The sequence below is a fragment of the Phyllostomus discolor genome, chromosome 3, assembly GCF_004126475.2.
Source record: "Phyllostomus discolor isolate MPI-MPIP mPhyDis1 chromosome 3, mPhyDis1.pri.v3, whole genome shotgun sequence".
NCBI classification, from domain to species: Eukaryota; Metazoa; Chordata; class Mammalia; order Chiroptera; family Phyllostomidae; genus Phyllostomus; species Phyllostomus discolor.
The window spans coordinates 61225449-61249898 of record NC_040905.2 but is presented as its reverse complement, the minus strand read 5'-3'; the positions used below and the strand labels follow the sequence as shown (position 1 = coordinate 61249898).

Below are 24450 nucleotides of genomic sequence, written 5' to 3'. Positions count from 1 at the left end.
TCTTCTAAGTCACATAAATATCAATTATACTTTGGAAAATCCAGAAGAAATGTGAAAATATTTTAAGCTCTTAGAAAGTTTTATCTAAACTCTCCATATAAAATTTCTTAAAGTACTGTTCAGTTTATTAATTCCAAATTGATCCTAGAATTCTCTTTGTGAAATTTTTGATAAGATGCAATAAAACAGAATTTGTTTTTAATTCCTTCCTAGTCACATCTAAATACATTTTAGTTTAGACAAGTAATAATTACTGGACTAATGATGTGGTAAGTTAACTCAAACAGTCTGTTCTATAAAACAGTATGAAACTGAACTAATCATGCCTTTTTACGGTTGCTGCTATTTAAAAATTTTTACTTGACAGCCATGTATATGCTGTCTTAAAGTTCTTTGCTTCAAGTTCAAAGTCATTCTTGTTTTTTGTTTTGCATTTTAATCAAAATAGAATTCATTTGTGTCATTTAAAAACATGTGCTCTATATTCAGTAAAATACTTGAATTCAGACAATGAATTATGAATATACATTATGCTGATAAAAATCCTTTATGCAACACATTATATTAAGCATAGAGAAAATTTCTAAGTAATTATCATGTGTTGGGAATATACTCTGTATTAGGAACTATGTTTCCATATGCATACATACATTATTTCAAAAAGAATCTCAAAACAGAGACATAGGCAATATCCTAATATGCTCAAATCACAGCCTTTAAAACACAGTTGGGTTCAAATACCAGGTCTGTGGTTCCAAAATCCATGTTATTTCTACCATATATTGCCTCTCAAACAATTCTGTAAGAACCAGAAATGTACATTTTTTTTTTTAGTCAAGTTTTACCTGGGTTCTACACATGGTCTCTCTGAAGGCATCTTTCATCTCAAGAAAACCTGTATCTTTCCTGAAATCTTTGTTACTTTCTTGATTGCTATGTTTAGTCCAAACAGAACTGGTTTGGGAATCTTCATCATTTTGAATTTCCTTCTGTATGTATGTAAAAATGGTTTAGATAATTAAGTATAATTTTAACATAATTCTACTTTTATGGTATTCAACTTTATCTATAATTGCAAAATACTTTGGTAGCCAAACAAGTAAGTGAAAAAGCACTCTCCTAAATTAAAGATTATTAAACCTTAGTGAATTTTTTCAGGGGGAAAATCATTATAACAAAGGTTCTGAATAATAAAGTGATTTCCAAGTATCTCAATAAAAGCTAATGCTTTGTTGGTCTAGTAACAATAAATCCTTTTTAAAATAATTATTAACAAAATGACTTTAGCAGTCGCTGTCCAAGTTAAAGTTACAATCTAGATACATTTTCAGATTATAGATTACTTCTAACATTATTTTTCAGTTTTTTACTGATAAAGAGTTTTCATTTGCAAGTATTCCATACAGAGAGAAAAACAGGCTGAGTAATAGCTTCACCTAAAGAAATCCAAATTGGCTCATAAACCACCTACCAATAATTTAAAAAATGCTTGCATATATACATGTATAAATAATTCTAGAAGTTTAGTAGAATAACAGTCGGGAGCAAAGATGAGTTCATGACAGTTCCCAAATGCACTTATGAAAGGGTATTCAGAGAGTCACTACCTTTACACAAAGAGACTAGAAAAATCACTGTGCTCCTAGGGAACAGTTATGACATACCACATTTTTCGGACTATAAGATGCACTTCCCCCACGAAATTTGGGAGGAAAATGCGGATGCATCTTACAGTCCGAATGTAGCTTTACATTTACATTGGTGAAATATTATGTTATTTATGCTATTAAATACTTTACCACATTTTTTGCTTCAAAAATGTTTTTTTTCCTATTTTCCTCCTCTAAAACCTAGGTGTGTCTTATGGTCTGAAAAATATGGGTAAGCTAGAATGTGGTAAAGCCTGTGGTGCATCTTTGGTTCCTTTCCCTTGTACTAAGCTTCCTGTGTAGGTACCAGGCTCTTTACCAGGCTCCAATCCTGCAAACAGAAAACAATCCCTGAGAGTAGCTGACTGAATTAAGTGAAACTGAAAATTAAAACAAAAACAAAAACAAAAACGAAGATGTTTCGTCCTTCTTATTTCTAGCATCAAGGAAAGAATTACTCTGTACAAATAACAATTTCTGTTGTAGACAACTTGAAGTGGGATAAAATGAGTTTTTGGCTTTAAATTTCACATGGTTGACAAGAAAAGATAAATCCTCAGCCCCACCTCATCACGAAATGTCTTAAAATACAAGATAAATTAACCCCATATAGATTCCGGTTACACATAAAATGCAAAAGAACATACCATTATCATTAGCAATTAGGCAAAAACATGCTTTCTAATCTTGAATACATTTACTTATGCATCCATTTCAGATGCCATACATTGATCTGTGAATTAGGAAATACACCACAAGCACCCTATATAAATTAACTAACTCAAAATTATAACCTGATAAACTATTGCGTTTGGAAAACTTAAAGTGATCTGTTTTCTGGAGAGCCAAACAAATGATCAACATATCCATTTTTCCAAGCAACCAATAGTCTCTCCAAATGGCTGCTCTTATGAAATTTATAGGAATTATTTTATTTATCTATAAATATTCATTTCTTATTTCCTACTATAAATATTTCCTTTATTCCAACTACATACTTTTAGTACACTCTGTTAAGTGATGGTCTCCTATATGATGTAGGAAAGAAAGGCCATCTCTAGTCTATTTTATATAGCATAATGCCAAGTATATTCCAAACAGATGACCAAAAGCCTATCACTCAGTAGATCATTCTGTTACCTATGAATAGAGCAGAGCAACATGGCAATGACTGTTGGCCTGGCCTGATTCAGATCTTTGACTTGGTTACCTGTTCTGGACAAGGCAGAGATATAGTCTGACCTTCAGATCTTATTACTTGATTTGCTATGGCATTTGCCATACAACTTGAATGAATTCGTGAGACTGTACGGAGAGCCAGAGAAGTCAAATAAAAAAAAAAAAAACAAGATTCTTTTGAGTGCTCTGTATGATCCTTAACTCGTATTTATACCCTAATTCTTAAATGATGTATCATTATCCTCTGATTAACTACTAGTGTATGGTATTGTTTTTACAGAATTCATTGGATATTTTTAACTACTCAGAAAGAGACTAGGTGAATACCAAGGGAACCTAATAATGCCCAAAATGACAGAAAGAAAGGGATATTTGAGGAGGGAAGCCTTAAAATTTACTGAGGGCATGGCCTTAAATTTTTGATATGACATAGTCATGGGATCATGGGCAAATTACTTAACCTGTACCTCACATCACTAACTGCAAAGGGGGCCATAATGCATAGCCCACAAAATATCAGATTTAAAATAAGATTAAGCATTGAAAATACTTAGCATGGTAATTAGTAATTACTTAACAAATATTAGCCCAAAGTAATAGTTGTAACAATTCTCACAAAAATTAAAGTAAGGTAAGTATTATCTTCTATATACAAAAGAAACTCATTCACAGGATAAATAACTTTCATATGGTCATGAGTAAATTACAAATCTGGGTCACAAATTTGTGGATCTGTCTCAAAAACTGTATTTTTAATTATTCCTACAACATTTCCATGAAATTTTTCTGTGGTTAATTTCATTTTCTTCCTTAAGCAGGTAGTTAAATATTCCTAAGTATGCTCTCCTTTCTGCGATGCCTTCCTTGGGTTAAACAAATGAGACACATTAGTCATTTTTATTTCTCTGCACTCCTGAACCTTGAACACCATTTTACCAATGCACGATATACACTAACTGTAATTAATAGTTTCAATGTACTGTTTTCACCACTAAATGGTAAGTACCTTGAAGTCTGAGGTGTGGTATTATTCATTTTCCCTAGTACATTGCATATTGCCTGGTACAACAAAAGATTTCAATATATATCTATAAACCTGAACTAAACAGATTCCTGATTCTGTTACTCAGATTTCTAAAAGGTGTAATTATGTTAAACAAAAGTTTACTTGAACAATTTCCTAATTGTTACTTTTAACTCAGTCATTTTAATAGCAATTTTTAGAGGACAACTCAGAATCCATCTAATGAATAATGTAAATATATTCTATGCCAAAGTTGTAGAAGAAAAGTGAGACATCAAAATTAAGTATTTTCTCCTTGGAAGTGATCACAAAATGCCTTTATTTGGACTGAATGGTTATGAACTCCTAGCTGTCTTAAGCCAGAATTTATAAAACAATGTATCCTAAAAACAAATATAAATTGGAGATTATCCGACAGTTTTAGTTGATATATTATTGCTTCCCTCCACTATGTCAGCAGCTCAGCCTGAAGTTACTGCAAAAAAAGATTGTGGATAAAACATATTGTATTTTAATCATTTCTTTCCATGAAAAAAGGAAAACTCAGGTACTCTTACTAACCTGTGTATTTAAGAATGGCTTTCACTCTGTTGACTCTACCTTTAATTCTACCTTTAAGATAATTCTAAGTTAATTCTACCTTTAAACTGTTCAGATATGTAAATCAGGATGCTTTTGGCTGCAATAGAAAACCAACTCAAACTAACTTAAATATGGAAATATGCTACCTCACTGAATGGCAATGTGGTCTAACACTAAGGTTTCAGGGTTAGTTAATCCAGCAACTCAAGTATCTTAACAACAAGGGCCCAGATTATGTCTCTACACTTTTCTCTCTAAAGAGTTGGTTTCATCCTAAGGCTACTTCTCCTCATAGTCAAAGAATGGCTACTAGTAGTAATTTAGGTTGCATCCTTCCATCTTCACATTTAGCAGGAGCCAAGCTACCAGTGGCTTTCTTTTCAGAATGACGAATAGACTTCCAGGAAGTTTTCATATATCTCTTTTCATGTTGTGGAGATCAGACCTGGTTCACAAGCCCATTCCTGGATCAATCGCTTTCAAGGGCCATTCCTTGAACTAAGGTCAAATTTCCAATCTACAATGCTGCTATTCAGTAGGAAAAGGTAATTATAGAATAATATGCATATACCTTTGGAACACTCAAATATTTTTTATAATTTCCCTATTAACCGGACAAACAAAATGAGAGCTCATGTACCAGGCTTTATGCATGATTCAGATATAAGTATAGAAAAGACATCCTTGAGGACATGGTGGTGCTTTTGGTTTAGTAGGGACATAGACATTAACCAAGTAATCAGCCAATTAATTATAATTATGATGGGTGTACTATGGGTGTAAACACCATAATTATTTTGGTGTTTACCAAAATACCAAAATAATGGTATAAGAACACCACTATAGGTGAGCCTAACTTTATACAATTATAAGGAGGCTTCCTTGAAAAGACAACATTATCTCCAGAACCTGAATGATGAGCACAGGGAGTGAGAGAGTAGTGAGGGGAACATTGCCAAGCAGAGAATATAGCTATTGAGAAGACACTGAGGTAGAAAGTAGCTTAGCCTGTTAAGAAACTGGGAGAAGGGAGTTTTGTTATAGTAGAGTGAGCACAGAAAAAAGTGGAGCAGGATACACTTGAAAAGGTAGGAGAGACAGAAATCCTATGGGAATCTGTAAGCCATATTAGAGGTTTAGAACTTTAACTTAAGGCAATGGGAGACCACTGGAGGGGTTTAAATAGGAGAGTAACAGGATCAGAATTGTTTTAGAAAGAACACTTTGGCTCTTCCTTTTGAATAAAGTACCATGAACCAGAGAAAGAAAAGGGAAGAGTAATTAGGAAATTAGCAAGAGTGTTAAGATAGGGTAACAGGAAGACTAATTAGGACTCTAGTCCAGGAACACAGGGTAAAGAGGATAAACTCAGTATGATGGTAGTATAACATCAAACTAAAGCTTTTGCACAGCAAAAGAAACCATCAACAAAATTAAAAGACAACACACTGAATGGGAGAACATATTCATCAATAATACATATGATAAAGGGTTAAGATAAAAAATTTATAAAAACCTCACAAAACTGAACAGCAAAACAAACAAAAAACAAAACCTAAAACAACTCAATTAAAAAAATGAAGCTGAATTAACACTCCTCCAAACCTAAGAGAACATATAGATGTTCAATAGACATATGAATAGATGCTCAATGTCACTAATCATCAGAGAAATGCAAATTAAAACCACCATGTGCTATCACCTCACACCTGTCAGAATGACTACCATCAATAAATCAACAAACAAAAAGTACTGGCAAGGAGTAAGAGAAAAGGAAACCCTCCTTCCACTGCTGGGGATATGGGCTGATGCAGTCACTATGGAAAACAGTATGGAGCATCCTCAAAAAATTAAAAATGGAAATACTTATGACCCAGTAATTCCACTTCTGGGAATTTATCCAAAGAAACCCGAGACACTAATTAGAAAGATATACAGGGTAGGGCACATATAGGTTTATAGTCATAAGCACACAAAACAGAGTTTATTCTTGTATTATTTATTGTATTATTTTTCCATAAGAACTACTGTAAACCTACTTTTGCCCCACTCTGTATCCACCCTATGTTCACTGCAATGTTACTGACAATAGCCAAGATGTGGAAGCAGCCCAATTGCCCATAAGTAGATGAGTGGATAAAAATCTGTGGTACATTTACACAATAGGATACTAACAGGCCTTAAAAAAGAAGGAAAATCTTATCTTTTGTGACAGCATGGACAGACCTGGAGAGTACTATGCTAAGTGAAATAAGCCAGTCAGAGAGAGACAAATACTGTATGATTTCACTTACAGGTAGAATCTCATTAAAAAAATAAACCAACAAACAAAATAGAAACAGACTCATAGATATAGAGAACAGACTGGCAGTTGTCAGAAAGGAGTTTGGGGGGCTGGGTGAAAAAGGTAAAGGAATTAAGCAAAAAAATATATAAAGACAGAGACAACAGTATAGTTATTACCAGACAAAAAGGGGGGGGGGGCAGAGGTAAATGGGAGGAGATAGAAGAGGGTAAAGACGGGCTAAATGGTGATGGAAGGAGACTTGACTCTGGGTGGAGAGCATATAATACAATTTACAGATGATGTACTATAGAATTGTACACCTGAAATCTATGTAATTTTATTAACCAATGTCACCCCAATAAATTCAGTAAGTTTAAAAAATAAAAATGTTAAAAACTTTAAAAAATAAAAATAAAATAAAAGGAGAAAAGCAATTTGATAGAAGAGGCATTTGAAATAAAATCAATAGGACTTGGTAACTAACAATTAGGGAATAGGGCAAGGAAGGTTTCAAAGGTGATTCCCAGGTCTCTAACATGAATTATTACACAAAAGCTTATTGTTTCTTTTGAGATGAAAACACCAAAAAGGAGCCAGTTTTTTCTTGGAAGATCAAGGATCAGTTTCAGGTAACTTAGGTTTCTCTTCTACTTGAGTGACCCTTCTTTAAAATTCTTCTCTGCTTAATCCCAAAGGGGTTCTTCTAGGGTTGTTTCCATTCAAACTACTTAAGCAGTGGTATATGCACCAAGTGGGAAAAGGTAGGCAGGAGAACAAGAAAATATTTCTAAATCCTTAGAACTAGCTCCCTCTTTAAAAAACTGTATAAAATAAACCCCAAATTCCCATATGATAGACAGTCCATTGCTATTTTATTTATACTTACATTAAAATGCTTAAAATTATTTTGTGGTAAACATCATTAAAGCACTTGAAACTCAAAATAAGACAATTTTAAATTTAATAAGCTTCTTTTAGAATTATCAAAAGTATTGTTGAATACTTAAAATAACTGAGTGCAAATGTCCTAAAATGTCACATTAATTACTTTCAATCATTATATTTTCAAAATTGAGAACATTTTATTATACAAGGGGACACACACACAAAAAATGGAATTATCTTCTGGATGGTGGGTGCCTTGTAGACTGGCTTCCCTCACTAGGTGAGTGTTCCCCCACTAGGAACCCATCTGCAACCAGCTGGCATTGTTGTGAGAAGCTGCATTCAGCTTCAGTGAATTTTTTCTGAAGATTCTTTCAACATATTTGCCCATTTCATGATGGGTGATTTACAAGCACACCTGCTAGCACTGTACTAAGCATTCAGCAGTTTTTAACCAAAAAAACCCAGCATGACCCCTATGCCCCACCCTCCTCCTATTCACCTGATCTTGCCCCCAGTGACTGTTTTGCTTGTTTCCCCAGATGAAAAAGTCCTCCAAGGGAAACATCTTGCCATTGTGGAAGAGATAAACAAAAAACAGCAGAAGCACTAAAAGGAGTCAACATTGATGAGTTTAAAAACTATTTTGAGCAGTGGAAATAGTCTCTCTCAATAGGCGTATTGCATAAAATGGAGTGTACTTTGAAGGTGACTACTAAAGTTTAAACCTGTAAGAATAAATACACAATTTTTTATAAATAAATCCTGGCTTTTATAAATAAATCTGTGTCTCACATTACTACATGGGTAATTTATAAAATAAACTTTAAAAAATATGTTCATTTACTGCACTTACCTCTAAAAGAAAATCCCCTAGATACTGAATTGGATAAAATGGAGCCTTAAAGTTATCTTTTTCTTGCTCAGCCTTGATTCTTGCATTACTGGCAATCACATGAGTTATTCCACTTGGTGAACTTTTCGGTAAAATAACATTTGCTTTTCCAGCCTCTAAAACTCTAAATAAAAATGTAAACAGTAAGTATATTCAGTCAAATTATCTAAATCAATTATACTTCCTTGGAGTAGGAGTACAGTTTTCTGAAAGGGGTTAAATTCCTTTGGTATATTTAAGTGCCATGAAGAATAACTATTGCAGTAATTTCTTAAATTATAAATTTCCAGAGCAGATGCTTAAGAAATGAAGCTATTCATCTTATTTATCAATTGCTTGATATGGAATAGGCTTTTAAAAATCAAAATTAAATTTACTTACTCAGTAAAAATTACCTTAATAAGCCAAAGAAACAAAGAATTCTAAGGAAGCAGCTACCTCAGATGGCAATGCACTTCCAAGGAAATAATTCTGAACCACAAAAAAAAAAAAATGGAACTTGTTGCCAACCTTCTTCTAAATAGCTTTGGAAAAAGTTTAATTCTAATATACATTAGGAAATATACTTTACATTTAGAGTCAGAAGACATACACACAGACATACATATCCCTAAAGTTTCATGAAAAGTTCTGGTTCTGGCTAGGATTTAGAAAGCCACAAGAGAACACCGCTACCACCTAATAAGAAAAAGTCAAATAATCTATAAAAATCATAATTTTGCCTGAACCTGTCAGAGAACTGAAGAAATAAGCCAACCAAGAAACTGAATCTCCATAGAGATTCCAACATTCGAACTATTTCACTTTTGCCAAGGTGCAGGAGAGAAGTGGTTGTCATCAAAGCAGGTAAGAATCCAGAAAAATTTTTTAAATTTTAGGCCAAGTGTAGGTAGAAAGACAGTTTATTCTTAAGTAGGAGTCCTTGACACAATGAAAGCCCACTCTGAAATGCAACCTCTTTGCCACATGTAAAACCAGACGCACTTCCCTGGATCCTGCCCTGTCATATACAAGAGCCTTAAGCCATTTGGGTACAGGAAAAAAGTATTCTACCATCAGAACCGAGGAAAGGTGCACTGCTTCTGCTGAGACTGGAAGTAAACCCATCTGCCAATGTGAAGGGACAGGAAAACTGCAGCGCAGCCCAAGAGAAGATCCACTGTTTCTGGTTGAGGGATAGAACCAAAAGCTATCTTATCCCTGGAAGAGGGGCAGGAATGCCACTAAGACTGAGGATCCTGCACCAATACAATGCAGATATCTAACACTGGGTAGTGGATACAAATTCTTTTTATGCCCAAGACCCTATCCATAGATAGCAGGCAGAATATGGTTGCCTTGGGGGACTGAGACACAAACATTGAGAAAGTCCTAATCCCAGGAACCAAAAACACAAAGAATGATTAAGACTGGAGTTTAGCCAGCACAACTCAGATTACACGAGCCCTTAAACCCCACTACGGAAATGAGTAACAAGCAAGACAGGAAGAGGATGAAGAAAGAATCCTTTTATGAGTCCATTTAAGAGTCTTTTCAGTAGTATAGGGACAACAGAAAGCTAAGAGTGAAGAAAGAAAACTAATTAAAAACCCTCTAGCAACCCAGGTCCCACACTAAGCCCAAAGATATGGTAGTCCACTGCTGGAATAAATTGAAACGATGCATTGAAGGTGACTATACCATTAACAAAACCCAAACCAAGCTCAACTGACAAGGTTAAGTCAATCATCCCTACTTAACTGCCTTACAGAAGGGTCAGAATATGTTTTTGGATATAAATACAAGGCATGCACAAAAAGCAAGGGAAAAAAAAATCATTGTCAAGATATAAAGAAATAAACAGGACACAGAGATGATCCAGACATTGAAATCAGAAAGTGACTTTAAAATAACTGCGACTGAGATGTTAAAAGATATAGGAAAAAGTGAACAATCTACATGAAGAGATGGGGAACTCAGAAGAGAGCACAATGGAAATGGTAGAAATAAAAGACACCATATCAAAGAAAAATTTCTTTGACAGTGAACTGCACAGAACTGAGGAAAAAATCACTTAACTTGATGATAGGTCAATAGAAATTATACAATGAAAACACAAAATGAAAAACAAACAAACAGAGCAAAGCATGGAAAAACTGTGTAAGATAATTACACGGTCCGAAACATGGGGACAGCACTCCATAAGGAAAAGAACACAACAGAATGAATACTTAAATACAATGGTGGAAAATTTTCCATAATTAATATAGGACAAAAACACCTGCACATGTTCAAGAAGCTCAGAGAACCCCAGGCAAATAACATAAACACAAATTAACACACACACATCTGGACACATAATCAAACCACTAAAAAACAAGTCATCTTAACTTTTAAATTTTAATTTCTAATTGTTCATTACTAGAATATAAAAATGATTTTTATATATAGTTATCCTGTGATCTTGCTAAATTCACTAGTCAGTACAGGAACTTTTTTTGGTAATTTAGTATATGACCATGGCTTTCAGAATAAAAACAATTATTTAGGGTTTTTTTCTTTCCAACTCTATGCTCTTATTTAGTTTCTTTGCCTTATTGCACTGCCTAATACTTGTGGAAGTGGCTACAGTAAGCATGCATGTCTTGTTCCCAATTATGGGGGGGGGGAACCATGATATTAAGCTGGATTTTGTCACAGATGTCATTTTTCAGGCTGAAATTACAAAAATCCTTAATAAAATATTTGCAAATATAATCAGTAATTATTAAAAATGAATAATACACTATAATAGTTTATCTCAGGGATAAAAGTTTGGTTTAACACTTAAGAATTAGAAGAATATTTTACCATATTAACAGAATAAAGGAGAAAAGCCAATTATTTCAATAGATGTAGATAAAACTTTCAGAGCAATCCATTTATAATAGCATCCCAGAACAGTGAGTACCTAGGATTAAATTTAACATATGCACAAAATTTATACAATGAAAACTATAAAACATTAATGACAGGAACTTAAAAATAATTAAAATTAAAAAAAAATTAAGACGGCTTTGATGGATATACAATTTGATAGGACAACTCAATATTGTTAAGATCTCAATTCTCCTCAATCTGACTTCAATACAATTCCAATTAAAATTTCAGCTTGTGTCTTTGTAGAAATTGGCAAGCTGACTCTAAAATGTATATGGAAATATAAAGGATCAAGAATCACTAAAACAAATTTGAAAAAAACAAGACTGGAAGATTCATACCACCTGACTTCAAGGCTCACTATAAAGCTACAGTAATTGAACAGTGTATTGTTGGTATAAGTCAACACAAATATCAATGGAGCCAAATTAGAAGCCCAGAAACAGACTACACAAATATGGTAAACTGATTTTCAACAACAGTGCCAACTATAACTGCAGAGCAACCAGAACTCGCATTCATTGCTAGTGGGTTTGAACAGTACAACTATTTTGGAAAACAGTTTGGTATTTCATATAATGTTAAGCATACAACAGCCACTTGAGCCAGCAATTTCATTCCTGAAAGCTTATCTCCATGAAAACTTGCACTGAAATGTTCATAGCAACTTTAGTCACATTAGAAAAAACAAACAGCACAGGCCAGTGTGGCTCAACTGGTTGGAGCGTTGTCCTATAAGCCAAAAGGCTGTGTCTTTGATTCTTGGTCAGGGTACATGCTTGGGTTGCAGGTTCAGTTCCCAGTCAGGGTGTGTTTGAGAGGCAACTGATTGATGTTTCTCTCTCACATTCATGTTTTTCTCCCTCTCTCCCATCCCATCTCTCTAACATCAATGGACATGTCCTCAGGTGAGTATAAAAAAAAAGAACAAAAAAACAGAACCCCCCCCAGGAAAAATCCCATAAATGCCCATCAATGGTTGAATAAATAGACTATGATATATCCATAGAGTAGAATACTACTCAATACTGCTGCTTCATGATTTTCATATATCTCAAAATAAAGGGAGTATTATACAATATAATCACATTTATATGAACCTCTAAAGAAAAATAACAAATCTAATCTACAATGACAAAAAATATCAGTGGCTGTCAGGTATTGGTGGTGCAGAGCAAAAGTTACAAGATAATGTAAATGTTACAGATCTTGATCTTGATGGAAATTAATAAAGGTGTATAAATTTGTCCAAACTCATCAAAATGGACACTTAAAATGTGTGCATGTTACTGTCTATAAATTACACTTCAGCTAGTGACAAAAAAAGTCTTTGTATCCTTCCCTCCTCCCCCAAAGTCATGGCAATCTTAGAATTTACCCAATAAAAAAACTTTTAAAAATATGATATAAAGGATAAAAGAAATGAAATTATGATGTTAACAGTATGAGCCATGAACAGTAGACTATATAAACCCAGAGAAAAGATATTGTGATAAAGTAATATTTCCCTTGCAAAAATCTGCAAGTGCTGTAAAGCTGAGGGGCGGGGGTAGCCTTGGCTGGCCAAAAGGAAAAAGAATGGAAAGTAAAATAAAGAACACAAGACTAATTTATAACAATATTAGAAAATACATTTTGATTCATTAGACAGATACACTTAAGTGTGTAGAATGAATGGCTTAACTAAGAAATCAAAGAGTAAACCACCATGGCTCATTTGAACTAAATAGTTGCAAAGAAATACTAAAAGGTATTCAAGCAAATTAAAATTGTTTTTGCAGAACTGCTTTAGCTTTTATAAGGTCTGATCTTACCTTACAAGAGAATCACTTCGTTTATCAGCTCTAACAAGAAGGACAACTTTCCATCTGTGAAAGGCTCCTGGAGCACCAGTGCGTTTCAGTTCTTCACGCCATCTTTTGGGTGCAGATTGCATTTGAGGTGAATAATGGGAATCTTTTTCAATTTTATATCCCCATTCATAAGTTGTTTCATCAAGCCATCTGCCACTTTTGGCACTATGAATTATGTAGTCCTTAGTTAGTACCCACTTTCCTGAAAAGCAAATATACTGTCAATAATAATTCTAGTTCTGATAAGTGGTAAACAGTAAAGACCAAATGTCAAATAAAATTTAAACTTTCTCAAAACTTAAAACACAATAAATGAAAACATACACCATGTTCACGGACAAAAAGAATTAGCATCGTTAAAATATCCACACCACCCAAAGCATTCTATAGATTCAATGCAATCACTATCAAAATTCCAATGGCATTTTTCACAGAAATAGAACAAATAATTCTAAAATTTATATGGAACCACAAAAGATCCCAAATAGCCAAAGCAATCTTGAAAAAACAAAGTTGGAGGTATCACACTACTTGATACTGAACTATACTATAAGGTTACAGCAATCAAAACACCTGGCACTAGAATAAAAACAAACACATAGATCAATGGTACAGAAAAGAGAGACCAGAAGGAAATCTATGCTTATAGGGTCAATTAATCTATGATAAAGGAGGCAAGAATATACATTAGGGTAAAGAGAGTATCTTCAATAAATGGTGTTGGGAAAACTGGGTACATTGAACAAAATAAAATTAGGCCATTTTCTTACACCATATGCAAATATAAACTCAAAATGGATTAAAGGCTTAAATATTAAGACATGAAACCATAAAACACCAAGAAGAAAACATAGGCAATAAACTCTCTGACATTAGTCTTAGCAATATTTGTTTGGATACGTCTCCTAGGGCAAAAACAAACAAATGGGACTATATCAAACTAAAAAGGTTTTGTACAGCAAAGAAAACCATCAACAAAACAAAAAGGTAACCTACTAAATGGGAGAAGATATTTGCAAATGATATACCTAAGAAGAAGTTAATATTAAAAATATCTAAAGAATTCATACAGCTCAACACACAATGGAATAGTACTCAGCCATAAAATAGAATGAATCTTGTTGTTTGAAATAATATGAATGGACCTAGAGTGTATTTTGCTAAGTGAAACAAGATGGAGAAAGACAAATACCATATGCTTTCACTTAAGTATGCAACAACCTAAAAAAGAAAATAAACAAACTCATTGATAGAAAAAAACTGATGGTTGCCAAATCAGAGGGGGTTTGGAGGGATGGGCGAAAAAAGTGAGAGACTGAGATATACAAATTGGCAGTTATAAAAACAGCCAAGGGAATTTACAAGAAGGGGACCCAAAAACCCCAGTATTTATTTATTTAAAATTCTGTAATAATTCTTACATGTTTAAACTTCAGTCATCTTGAAAGTACTCTCCATTTGATGCAACATACCTATCAAGATACTTTTTTTCAACTGCTCAGAACAGATTTTGGACTTGTCAATTGTGGTGCCTTTTAGTGCTTCTGTTGATTGTTCCACTTTTTCCACATTTGCAAAATGTTTCCCTTTGAGGACTTTTTTCATTGGGGAAACAAAAAAAAGTTGCTAGGAAAGAGACTGGGTGAAGGGAGAGGGTGGGGCATGGGAGTTCATGATGTTTTTGGTCAAAACCTGATGAACATTCAGCCTGGTGTGGGCAGGTGTGCTCGTAAATTACCCATCATGAAATGGGCAAATGCACTGAAAGAATCTTCAAAAAACTTTCACTGAATCCAAATGCAGCTTCTTGCAGCAATGCCAGCTGGTACAGTGATACAGATGGGTTCCTAAACACTCACCTAGTGGGGGAAGCCAGTACTATAAGGGGCCTGTCCTCCAGAAAGCAATTCCATATTTTTGGGGCAGCCCTTCATAAAGTACAACAAGGAAATATAGTCAATAATATTGTAAAAACTATGTACGGTGACAGACAGGTACTAGATTTGTTGGGGTGATCACTTTATCAGGTATATAAAAGTCTAATCATTGCAGTTTACACCTGAAAATAATATAATATTGGTATATCAACTATAATTGAAAAAAGTTAACCTTATTCAACATGGGACTCTTAAACTACTTAACTATTACCTTTGAACTATGTTCTGTTTTCCTGAATTTTTTGATATTGAAACCTACAACATCACTGAACATTGTATTTAATCTTTCCCATGATAATTCTAATTCTAACTAAATAAAATATAAAGGCTTAGTAAAATAAAATGCAGTATTATTTAAATTATGATTACTTCTTAGTCCCTATTTTAGGTTAGATTTATATTCTCCCTCATGCTAAAAACTTTTCCAATAATGTTGATAGCATTGTTATACTTTGTAAAACAAACTGGTAAGGTAGAGAATTTTTCAGGGTATTTACAAACATTCTATAGTTTCTTTATCTGGGAATGAATGATCTTTTTAAACAAAAGGGAAAATGTATGCTTTCATTTGTGGACGTAATAATGAATCCACATATTTTTCTGGTAAGTTATTCTAAAAAATGGTAAATTCATCTGAGTTAAATACATTTTTATTTTTTTGCAACCTGCAGACTACTAAGACACAAGACCAATCACAGTAAACTATAAAATGAACATCAATGGTGTCAAAGAGAGAACAGAATTTAAAATCTTAGAAAAATGAAGTAGCATGATCATCATTCATAGCATGGATGGGAGGGTAGGCAGCAGAAGAGTAAACACATTAACTAATTCTAATGATAGATCAAAGAAAAGAAACTTGAATGACAACAGCTGAATATACAACAGCTTTTCTTTTTGCATTTTGTGCCAAATCTTTTTAAAAAATATTTTATTGATTATACTATTACACTTGTCCCATTTTTTTCCCTCTCCTTTACTGCCTTCCACCCTGCACCCCCTCTTCCACCAGCATTCCCCCACCTTAGGTCATGTCCATGGGTCATACATATAAGTTCTTTGGCTTCTCCATTTCCTATATTATTCTTAACCTCCCCCTGTCTATTTTGTACCAACTGTTTATGCTTCTCATTTCCTGGGCTTTTCCCTCCCTCCCCGCTGATAACCCTGCATGTGATATCCATTTCTGTGATTCTGTTCCTGTTCTAATTGTTTGCTTAGTTTTTGTTTAAAGTTCAATTGTTGATAGTTGTGAATTTGTTGTCATTTTATTGTTCATATTTTTGATCATCTTCTTTTTCTTAGACAAGTCCCTTTAACATTTCATATAATAAGGTCTTGGTGGTGATGTACTCCTTTAACTTGACCTTATCTGGGAAGCACTTTATCTGCCCTTCCATTCTAAATTAAAGTTTTGCTGGATAGAGTAATCTTGGATGTAGGTCCTTGCCTTTCATGACTTGGAATACTTCTTTCCAGCTCCTTCTCGCTAGCAAGATTTCTTCTGAGACATCACCTGGTAGCCTTAAGGGAACTCTTCTGTAGGTAACTGTCTCCTTTTCTCTTGCTGCTTTTAAGATTCTCTCCTTCTCTTTCATCTTGGATAATGTAATTATGATGTGCCTTGGTGTGTGTGCTTCCTTGGATCCAACTTCTTTGGGACTCTCAGAGCTTCCTGGACTTCCTGGAAGTCTATTTCCTTTGACAGACTGGGGAAGTTCTCCATTATTTTTTCAATTTCTTGCTCTTCCTCTTCTCCTTCTGGCACCCCCATGATCGGATATTGGGACAGTTAAAGTTGTCCCAGAGGTTCCTAAGCCTCCTTATTTTTTTTAATTCCTGTTTCTTCATTCTGTTCTAGTTGAATGTTGACTTCTTCCTTCTGCTCCAAATCGTTGAATCCGTTTCATCCCTGTCACTGTTGGTTCCCTGTACATTTCTCTTCATTTCCCTTTGCATAGCCTTCACTTTCTCCTCTATTTTGCGACCATACGCAATCATTTCTCTGAGCATCCTGATCACCAGTGTTCTGAATTGTACATCTGATAGGTTGGCTATCTCTTCATTGCTTAGTTCTATTTTTGGAGCTTTGATCTGTTCTTTCATTTTGGCCATAATTTTTTTTTTTTGTCTCTGCATGCCTGTTATGTAGCAAGGGGCGAAGCCTTAGGGATTCACCAGAGCAGGGCAACCCACATTTCTGTGTTGTGATACTATATGTGTAGAAGGGGTCCAAGAAGAAACAATGTCACTTGCTCAGCTCTCAGCTGGCTTTCACTCACTTCCCCCTTTACTTCCAAGCAAATTGGGCCCTTCTGATGCTGATTCCTGGGTGGTTGAGCAGCTATGTGTACGTTCTAGGACCCTGTGGGTCTCTTCAATGAACACTCCTGAGGCTGGGAGCTTCTCCCACCACCACAACCCCCACAGGTTTTTGTAGTCAGAGGTTTTGAGGCTTTATTTCCCTGCGCTGGAACTCTGGGTTGTGCAGTATGTCTCACTCCACAGTTGTTCCTCCTGGTTTTCCCCACACACAAATGTGGCACCACCTGCTCTGCTAGCTGCCACCTCGCCAAGTCTGCCAGCCTTTTCTGCCCAGTCCTCCGGCCACTGCCTTGCTGCATATCTTCTCTGATCCTCCTATTAGTCTGGATGACTGTTTCTTCTTTAACTCCTTGGTTGTTGGACTTCCATACAGTTCGATTTTCTGGCAATTCTGGTTATTTTTTTTGTTTTTAAATTGGTTGTTGACCTTCTTTTGGTTGTGGAAGGAGGCAATGTATATCTACCTATGCCTCCATCTTGCCTGGAAGTCAACCCAAATCTTTTCATTAAAATATTTTTTCTTACACAAAGTACTGACATGAAAATATTTGGTGAAAGAAATATTTATGCCTATTTAATGTATTTCTCATGTGTTACAAAGTTTGACTCAGAAAACAAAGAAAAAGAATATCAAAAATAGATATTTTCAGATAAATGTCAGAACATAAACATACCTCTTTCTAGGGGGCTATGGTGCTTTTTCTTTATCATAAAGATTTTTTTTTTTACATTTTATGATGGAGGGAAGGCAGTTAAACTTACCTGCTGCACAAGCTGCTAAAAATTTCTCACTCTTACATAGGCGTTCAGCTATAAGATGTGTACAATTTTTGTATTTCTGAAAGGACAAATCCACATGAAAAAATGTTAGAAAGGTAAAATTTCCTTCATGACACATTCTTCTTATTCCTAAAATATTAAGGGGACATCTTATCATTTTTAGGCAAGTATTTTAATTTTTCTATGTCAATATTTGGTAAGTAAAGTTTCTGTACTCACCTCACTCTTAATAAAAGTACAATCTAGTTTTAAAAGCAATTTGCCTAGAGCTTCCTTTTCTTCCATCTTAAATCCTGTCATCTGAATGACATGCTTTGGGGCACCATCTTCCATCTAACATACAAACACACAAAGAAAATAACATGTTAGAGATATTATTCACTGGGTTAAAATGATTATTTTTCTTATTTAGGAATGCTAAAAATAAAACTAAAACCATTAGATTAAATATATAATGAATTAAACCAAGTTTTAAAACCATTAGATTTAAATATATAATGAACTAAACCAAGCTATAAATACCAATATTAAAATTGCTTATGTAAATAGAAATTAGTTTTAAAAGTTGTCTTCTCAAAATGTGACCTTAAATAGAGTGAGATTTTTTCCCTAATTTGAACATGGAAAGTTTGAATTACTACATTACTTTCCACTAATATACACTGATGAATATAATTCTAATTATATTATACATCAGTTATATATCATATAAATATCAGCATAATATTAGCTTCATTTTAAAAGTACCATTTTTTCAGGGGTTTTTTGTAGGGAGACTAGATGAAAGAGGTAAAGGGATTAGCCAAAAACCATATATACATAACTCATATACATAACCATATATACATAACCCATATAAAACTGACAACAGTTTTATAGTTGTTGAAAGTCACTTTTATCGGAGGAATATGAGTGTTTTAACCATATATAATTTACCTGCTACATGCATTTTATTTATGTATTCAGAGTTTCATAAACTGTTTAGGAGGCTATTTCAAGTAATGTTGTTAAGGAAGAGAAGTTTGGGTAGGTTTAAAAACCTAAAATCTTGCCTAAATCTAAAACCTGGTAATAGAGAAACCAGTAATAATCAGAATATATAGAAAGCAAGAAGAAAATCACTGTAATGCTACTCAAGTTTTATTTAAAGGTAATCCTTTAAGTTTATTGTTTTGCCTCCTGAGATTAAATATATTTTCTACAGAATTGTAAGAAAAATAATCATAGTATGTTCCTCTTCTAGATAAAATAGCTATTTTACAATTTGAATGTTTATCATTAACAAGGTGACATTTTATCCCATTTTTTGGTTTGATGCAAAAATGATTGATTTAGACTTTCTAGAGTCAGTATATGATGCAAGGTTTTCATCTTAAATCTTATAGTCTTTATAATGAAATAAATATACCCATTTTGTATATTTAACAACATTTTGTGTCAAAGAGTCCATAATACAATAAAAACAGGACCACTTGTGCTTAACAGTAGAAATCAGCAAAGGCTTTGTAATTTTTTTACTTGGAAAAACAATTAAACATGAAACTGAAATTAAACAAGCAAAGAGGAAGGGGAAGAAATATAGTTTAAATAATAGGGCATCCTGGTTCAAACATTATGAATATTAAAAATGATTCATTCATATTCATTAAAATATGAATATTGAAAATAATCAGAATACACATTTATTCACAAGTTTATCTGAAAAATTGGGCCATCTGCTTAACTTTCACAGATTTTTGAATCCTAGTGATAGCATACAATAAGTAGCAAAGATTAAAGAGCAAATTCCAATAACCTAATAGCTTCCTATAATAAAATGATCCACTTGAAGCCACAGCATTTACAATACATTTAGCGATGCTTCTTAATATCACATTGTATGATGAATAGCTAGATCACAGATCTAATTCATACAGTTCCATAGGAAAATTGATATCTACATATATAAAAATAGATACATATAAATATATGGATAGATTTATATTTATAAAATTAGTGGTTTAATGGTTCTTTCTATGACCCTGCAGGATTAAGAAAACAATAAACAGTAGCCTAATATGTCAATGAACCCAAACAGAACACTACATACAACCCGTGTGATACCTATCAATGACCCAAGTCCTTAAAAGTAGGGTAAAGTTTTGTATAGGTCATATGTTCTGGAGTATGGAAGATTAAGAGATAACTTCTAGAAGTCTTCCAACACAAGGAAGTAAATATTCTGCAATGTAATTGTACCAGTGGCATTTCTAGGGAAATTATACATTTTTCTGGAACTTATAAGAGGTGGTCCTTCAAGCATTCACACAGAAGACTGTACCCTAACACAACAAAGGAGAGGGGAGTAAAAAAAAAAAGAGCATTTACTTAATAGTTAAATGTTATCTTTACTATGAAAAAATTAAGAATTATATACTAGATTTTTAATTACAAGGAAATGCTTTTGTAGTAATTTTTAAAAATACTGCAGTAATTAAAAAAATCTAGCCATTTACCTTAAACCATATAATACACACAACTAAGGAGATAATGATTGTGAACAGAGCTGGCATTTATGCAGAGCAAGCAACTGTCTCTGTGGTGTGGACTTTCCCAAAATATCTCCCACATGGGCCTATCCCTGATGCCTGAAATTCCATTGCAGTCGGTGCCAGTTAGAAATGCAAATAAACCTATAGCATTCATCATAATTAAGAACATTATGCATTTGCTTTTTGGGTCTTATGAATTCTTTATGACATATAGCTGTAATATGCTGAAAAGAAAACTCAGAGAAAAGTAGAGACAGGAATACAGATTATGAATACAAGAGGGAGAATTTCAAAGTGCAAGTTGTAATAGTTGCGTTAAAGAGGAAAATGCTACAAAAAAAAAGAGGGGCTAAAGAGATGGTTTAAAAGGGGCCTGTGGTAGGAAAATAAGGAGAAACTTTTCCTACTGTGCATTAACATTTTTTTTATGACCACTCATAGGGTATTATACAACTTTTGAGAATATAATGCATCTTATAAGTTGTATGCTATTAACTAAGATTACTAAGGGACTTATAAAAGTTTATAAATCCCTTAAACTTTGTAAAAGTTTATATAGTTTATATTTGCATTTAAGAACTAAAAATTTTCTTCAAAATAAGTTTTACTGATTTGTCTTTGTCTAAATTAACATATGCTTATTATAGAAAATTTGAAAAATACTACAAAGTATAATGATTAAAATCATCTCTAATTCCTTCACTCTATACCACTGTTAAGATATGGGGATGGGGAAAGGAGTTTGACTTGAAGGTTTTATGCATGTGTATGAATATATATATCACGAAATGTAAATATCATATAGTTCTCTTAGTTTTTATATAAAACTATATTTATATTATGATTATTTTTCCATGCCACTGAATATTCTTTATAGTTTTAAGGCTCTACAGTTTTAGGGCAAACCAGTGGTTTCTTAATGTGTTATTCAAGTGAACTATTTTAATTTTGAAACTACTTTTTAAAATTTTAAACCTAAGCAGAATATCTTTAATAACCTCTCCTGGAAAGAATACAGAATGCCTTGAATACAATCAATATTGCTGCTCTGAATTCAAGTTTGAAAGCTTTTCATGATTCACGTTACCTAAGGAATTTAACTGGGAAAATAAAAAAATGCTAAAACTAAAAAAAGTCAGTTAAAGTGCTGATCTCTGTTTTAACTAATACTGCAAAAGTAGGCATTAATCACAGTAGTCATACTGTGTGAGTAAAATACTATTTGGCTCTGAATGCTATAACATCAAGCGGAGTTTACGAATTCTGTACTCTCTGGGCCGAGGAGTCAAATTAGACTTTTGTCTTAATTTCATTCAGTTGGCCTTTGGATTTTTTTTTTTTAAAGAGATATAGAGTTTGTTTCCTGCCCCATCTTTCTAACATATGGAATGTGCCTGTGTGTGTACAAATATAAATTAATTATTTTATTGAGGTCTGCAGTGGAGAGATGTGGGGGATGTTCTTACTTCAATGACATTATTTGGAAAAGAAGCAGTCATGATCAGTCTCTTAGACAGTAAATTTGGCAGTACAGGAAGGAAGTGGAGAAGCAGTAGCCAAGTGACTATAGTCAGGAAGAAATGATAAGCTAAGAGGATTTATGGAGATATCCATTAAATTTAGTACAGAACAAGGAACAAGCTAGATTGGAGTTGCTAGCTTTAGTGATAAAGGGGCCTTTTACCCCTAAGGAGGTTTGCTCAGGGAAAAAAGAATGAATGGAGATTAAGTATTGGTTAGCCACAGCGATGACAGTCCCACCCTCTTCAGCGTCCTAGGAACTTTGTATTACTTAGTAGAAGCAAAAGGTCTAAAGCTGAACAGGTCGGATTTCAATTGAGGACCTCCTGCAGTCTATACACTTCATATATTTAGTTTATTTCCTTCTCAACAATTTAAGCGTTTACCCTTCATATACAAGTTAAGGATACTGGAGAATCTGAGAGATTAAGAAAGTAGCTCAAGGCTATACAACTAGTAAATGGTAAAACCAAGACTCAAAAATCTAAAATGGTGAAAAAGCTATATGCCCTTTCTGCAATACCATTCTGAATTAAGTATCAGAATCTTGTCTAATACTTTAACTACAATATAATTTTACAAAGCAATCTATTCTCAGCTAGTCTAAGAGAAAAACAAATTGCACAGAAAGGAATCTGCTATAAGGGTGGGGAGACATTTAGATCAGTAACATCACTGAAAATATTTAAACAATTATAAATTAATTTCAGAAAAATAACACTAATGTCTAAACTTTCAAAGCATTTCCAGCAACAATTGAAAGAGGGATCTTTTTTCCTTATAAAAAAGTAAGTTTTCATTACTTTCCTCTCAAAATGGATTTGGCATTAATCACTAGACTAATGCATATGGGCTTTTCAGCTTCATCAAAAAATATTTTTAAAAAACTTTTGTTTAGTAATAACAATTGCTACCTTTTAAAAAATTGTGTATTTTTATTTCAAATAATTTTGATATAAAGAAAGTAAAAATTATGTGAACCTAAAAGTTTTAGGAATATTTTACTTTTAAGCAGGATGATGTCCTTAAAGGGAAGAAACAGTACTTAGTGTATTTTGTAGCATATATTTCCTATTAGTATATTTAAGGAGAGTCAATCACAAGAGTAACATAATATTCCATTTTATATATTTTTGAGGGACAGGGTTCTTCACCATCTTTAGGTTTTATTATTCAGAGTCTATAGGGGATTGCTTTTATTTTACAAATTTCTAAATACTGAAGACTATCTTAGAATAACCAAGAAAATACTGTCTAATTAATAGGCATACTATTGTTTTTTTTAAAACCAATGTTTTTAGATATTAGAGGAAATTGTGGATACTTATTAAGAAATCTTAAGAGTTTCAATTTCAATTATGAAAAGTACTCACAACTGACCACAAGATTTATGCTTTTCACTCTAGGGAAGTAGGCAAATATTTAATCATATAATCTAAACTTTAAGTGGATAAGGCAAAAGATAAAGTGGATTTAGAAATCAGATATAATAGGGGCCTATTTGCATTACTGAAGGCTGTCTTCACAATTAAAATGTACACATTCAAGTATCTGAACATCCAAGTTCATTTAAATGGACTCTGAGTTAACTTAGACATGACAAATTAATTCCATTATAAAAATCCACCCCAAACTACCAATTTATGTACTGAACACCTTGCAATACAGGTTAGTCAAACTTTCCTAAAGTTGAGAACGTCTTGCACATCAACAGATACTTCTAGGAATTGAGGCATGACGTAATAAAAAGTTCACTAGGTACAGTGTGTCACACGTATACTGTAAACACTGTTAACTTTCCACCCCTAAAGTCTCAACGGCAATTTTTTTTTCCTTTTGTTGGTATAGAATAGTCATTTGTTTAAAGAGAGAAAAAGAGGGAGACAGTGAGCGACCACGCTTGGCGCTTCCAAAATCAACTCTAATTTCTGCGTCAAATTCTGATTTGGAGTAACGGAGTAAGTCCAACTTTTTGCCAGTATTTAATCAGAGGCTTTGGGAGTGAAAGAAATCTGAGAATTACCATTAAGTCTTGTTCCAAGCCTTCACGCAGCTAAAATATTATAATATCAAGGAAAACAGGCCTCCCCCCCCTTTTTAGGAG

The 24450-nt window shown here is 33.5% G+C and overlaps 1 protein-coding gene across 3 annotated transcripts in view; it reads right to left on the bottom strand.

Moving 5' to 3' along the window:
• The window catches only part of SLF1 (SMC5-SMC6 complex localization factor 1), a 67094-nt gene that overhangs the window by 41965 nt on the left and 679 nt on the right, over positions 1–24450 (bottom strand). For 2 of the 3 annotated variants that reach the window (XM_036020543.1, XM_028516773.2), the window contains exons 2-6: positions 18514–18627; positions 18277–18352; positions 13214–13454; positions 8463–8625; positions 846–989 (exon numbers count right to left, since the gene is read on the bottom strand). In XM_036020543.1, coding sequence (XP_035876436.1) covers positions 846–989; positions 8463–8625; positions 13214–13454; positions 18277–18352; positions 18514–18627 — 738 coding nt within the window. The remainder of the gene's footprint in view (positions 1–845; positions 990–8462; positions 8626–13213; positions 13455–18276; positions 18353–18513; positions 18628–24450) is intronic. The other variant, XM_036020542.1, reaches the window with a different exon arrangement.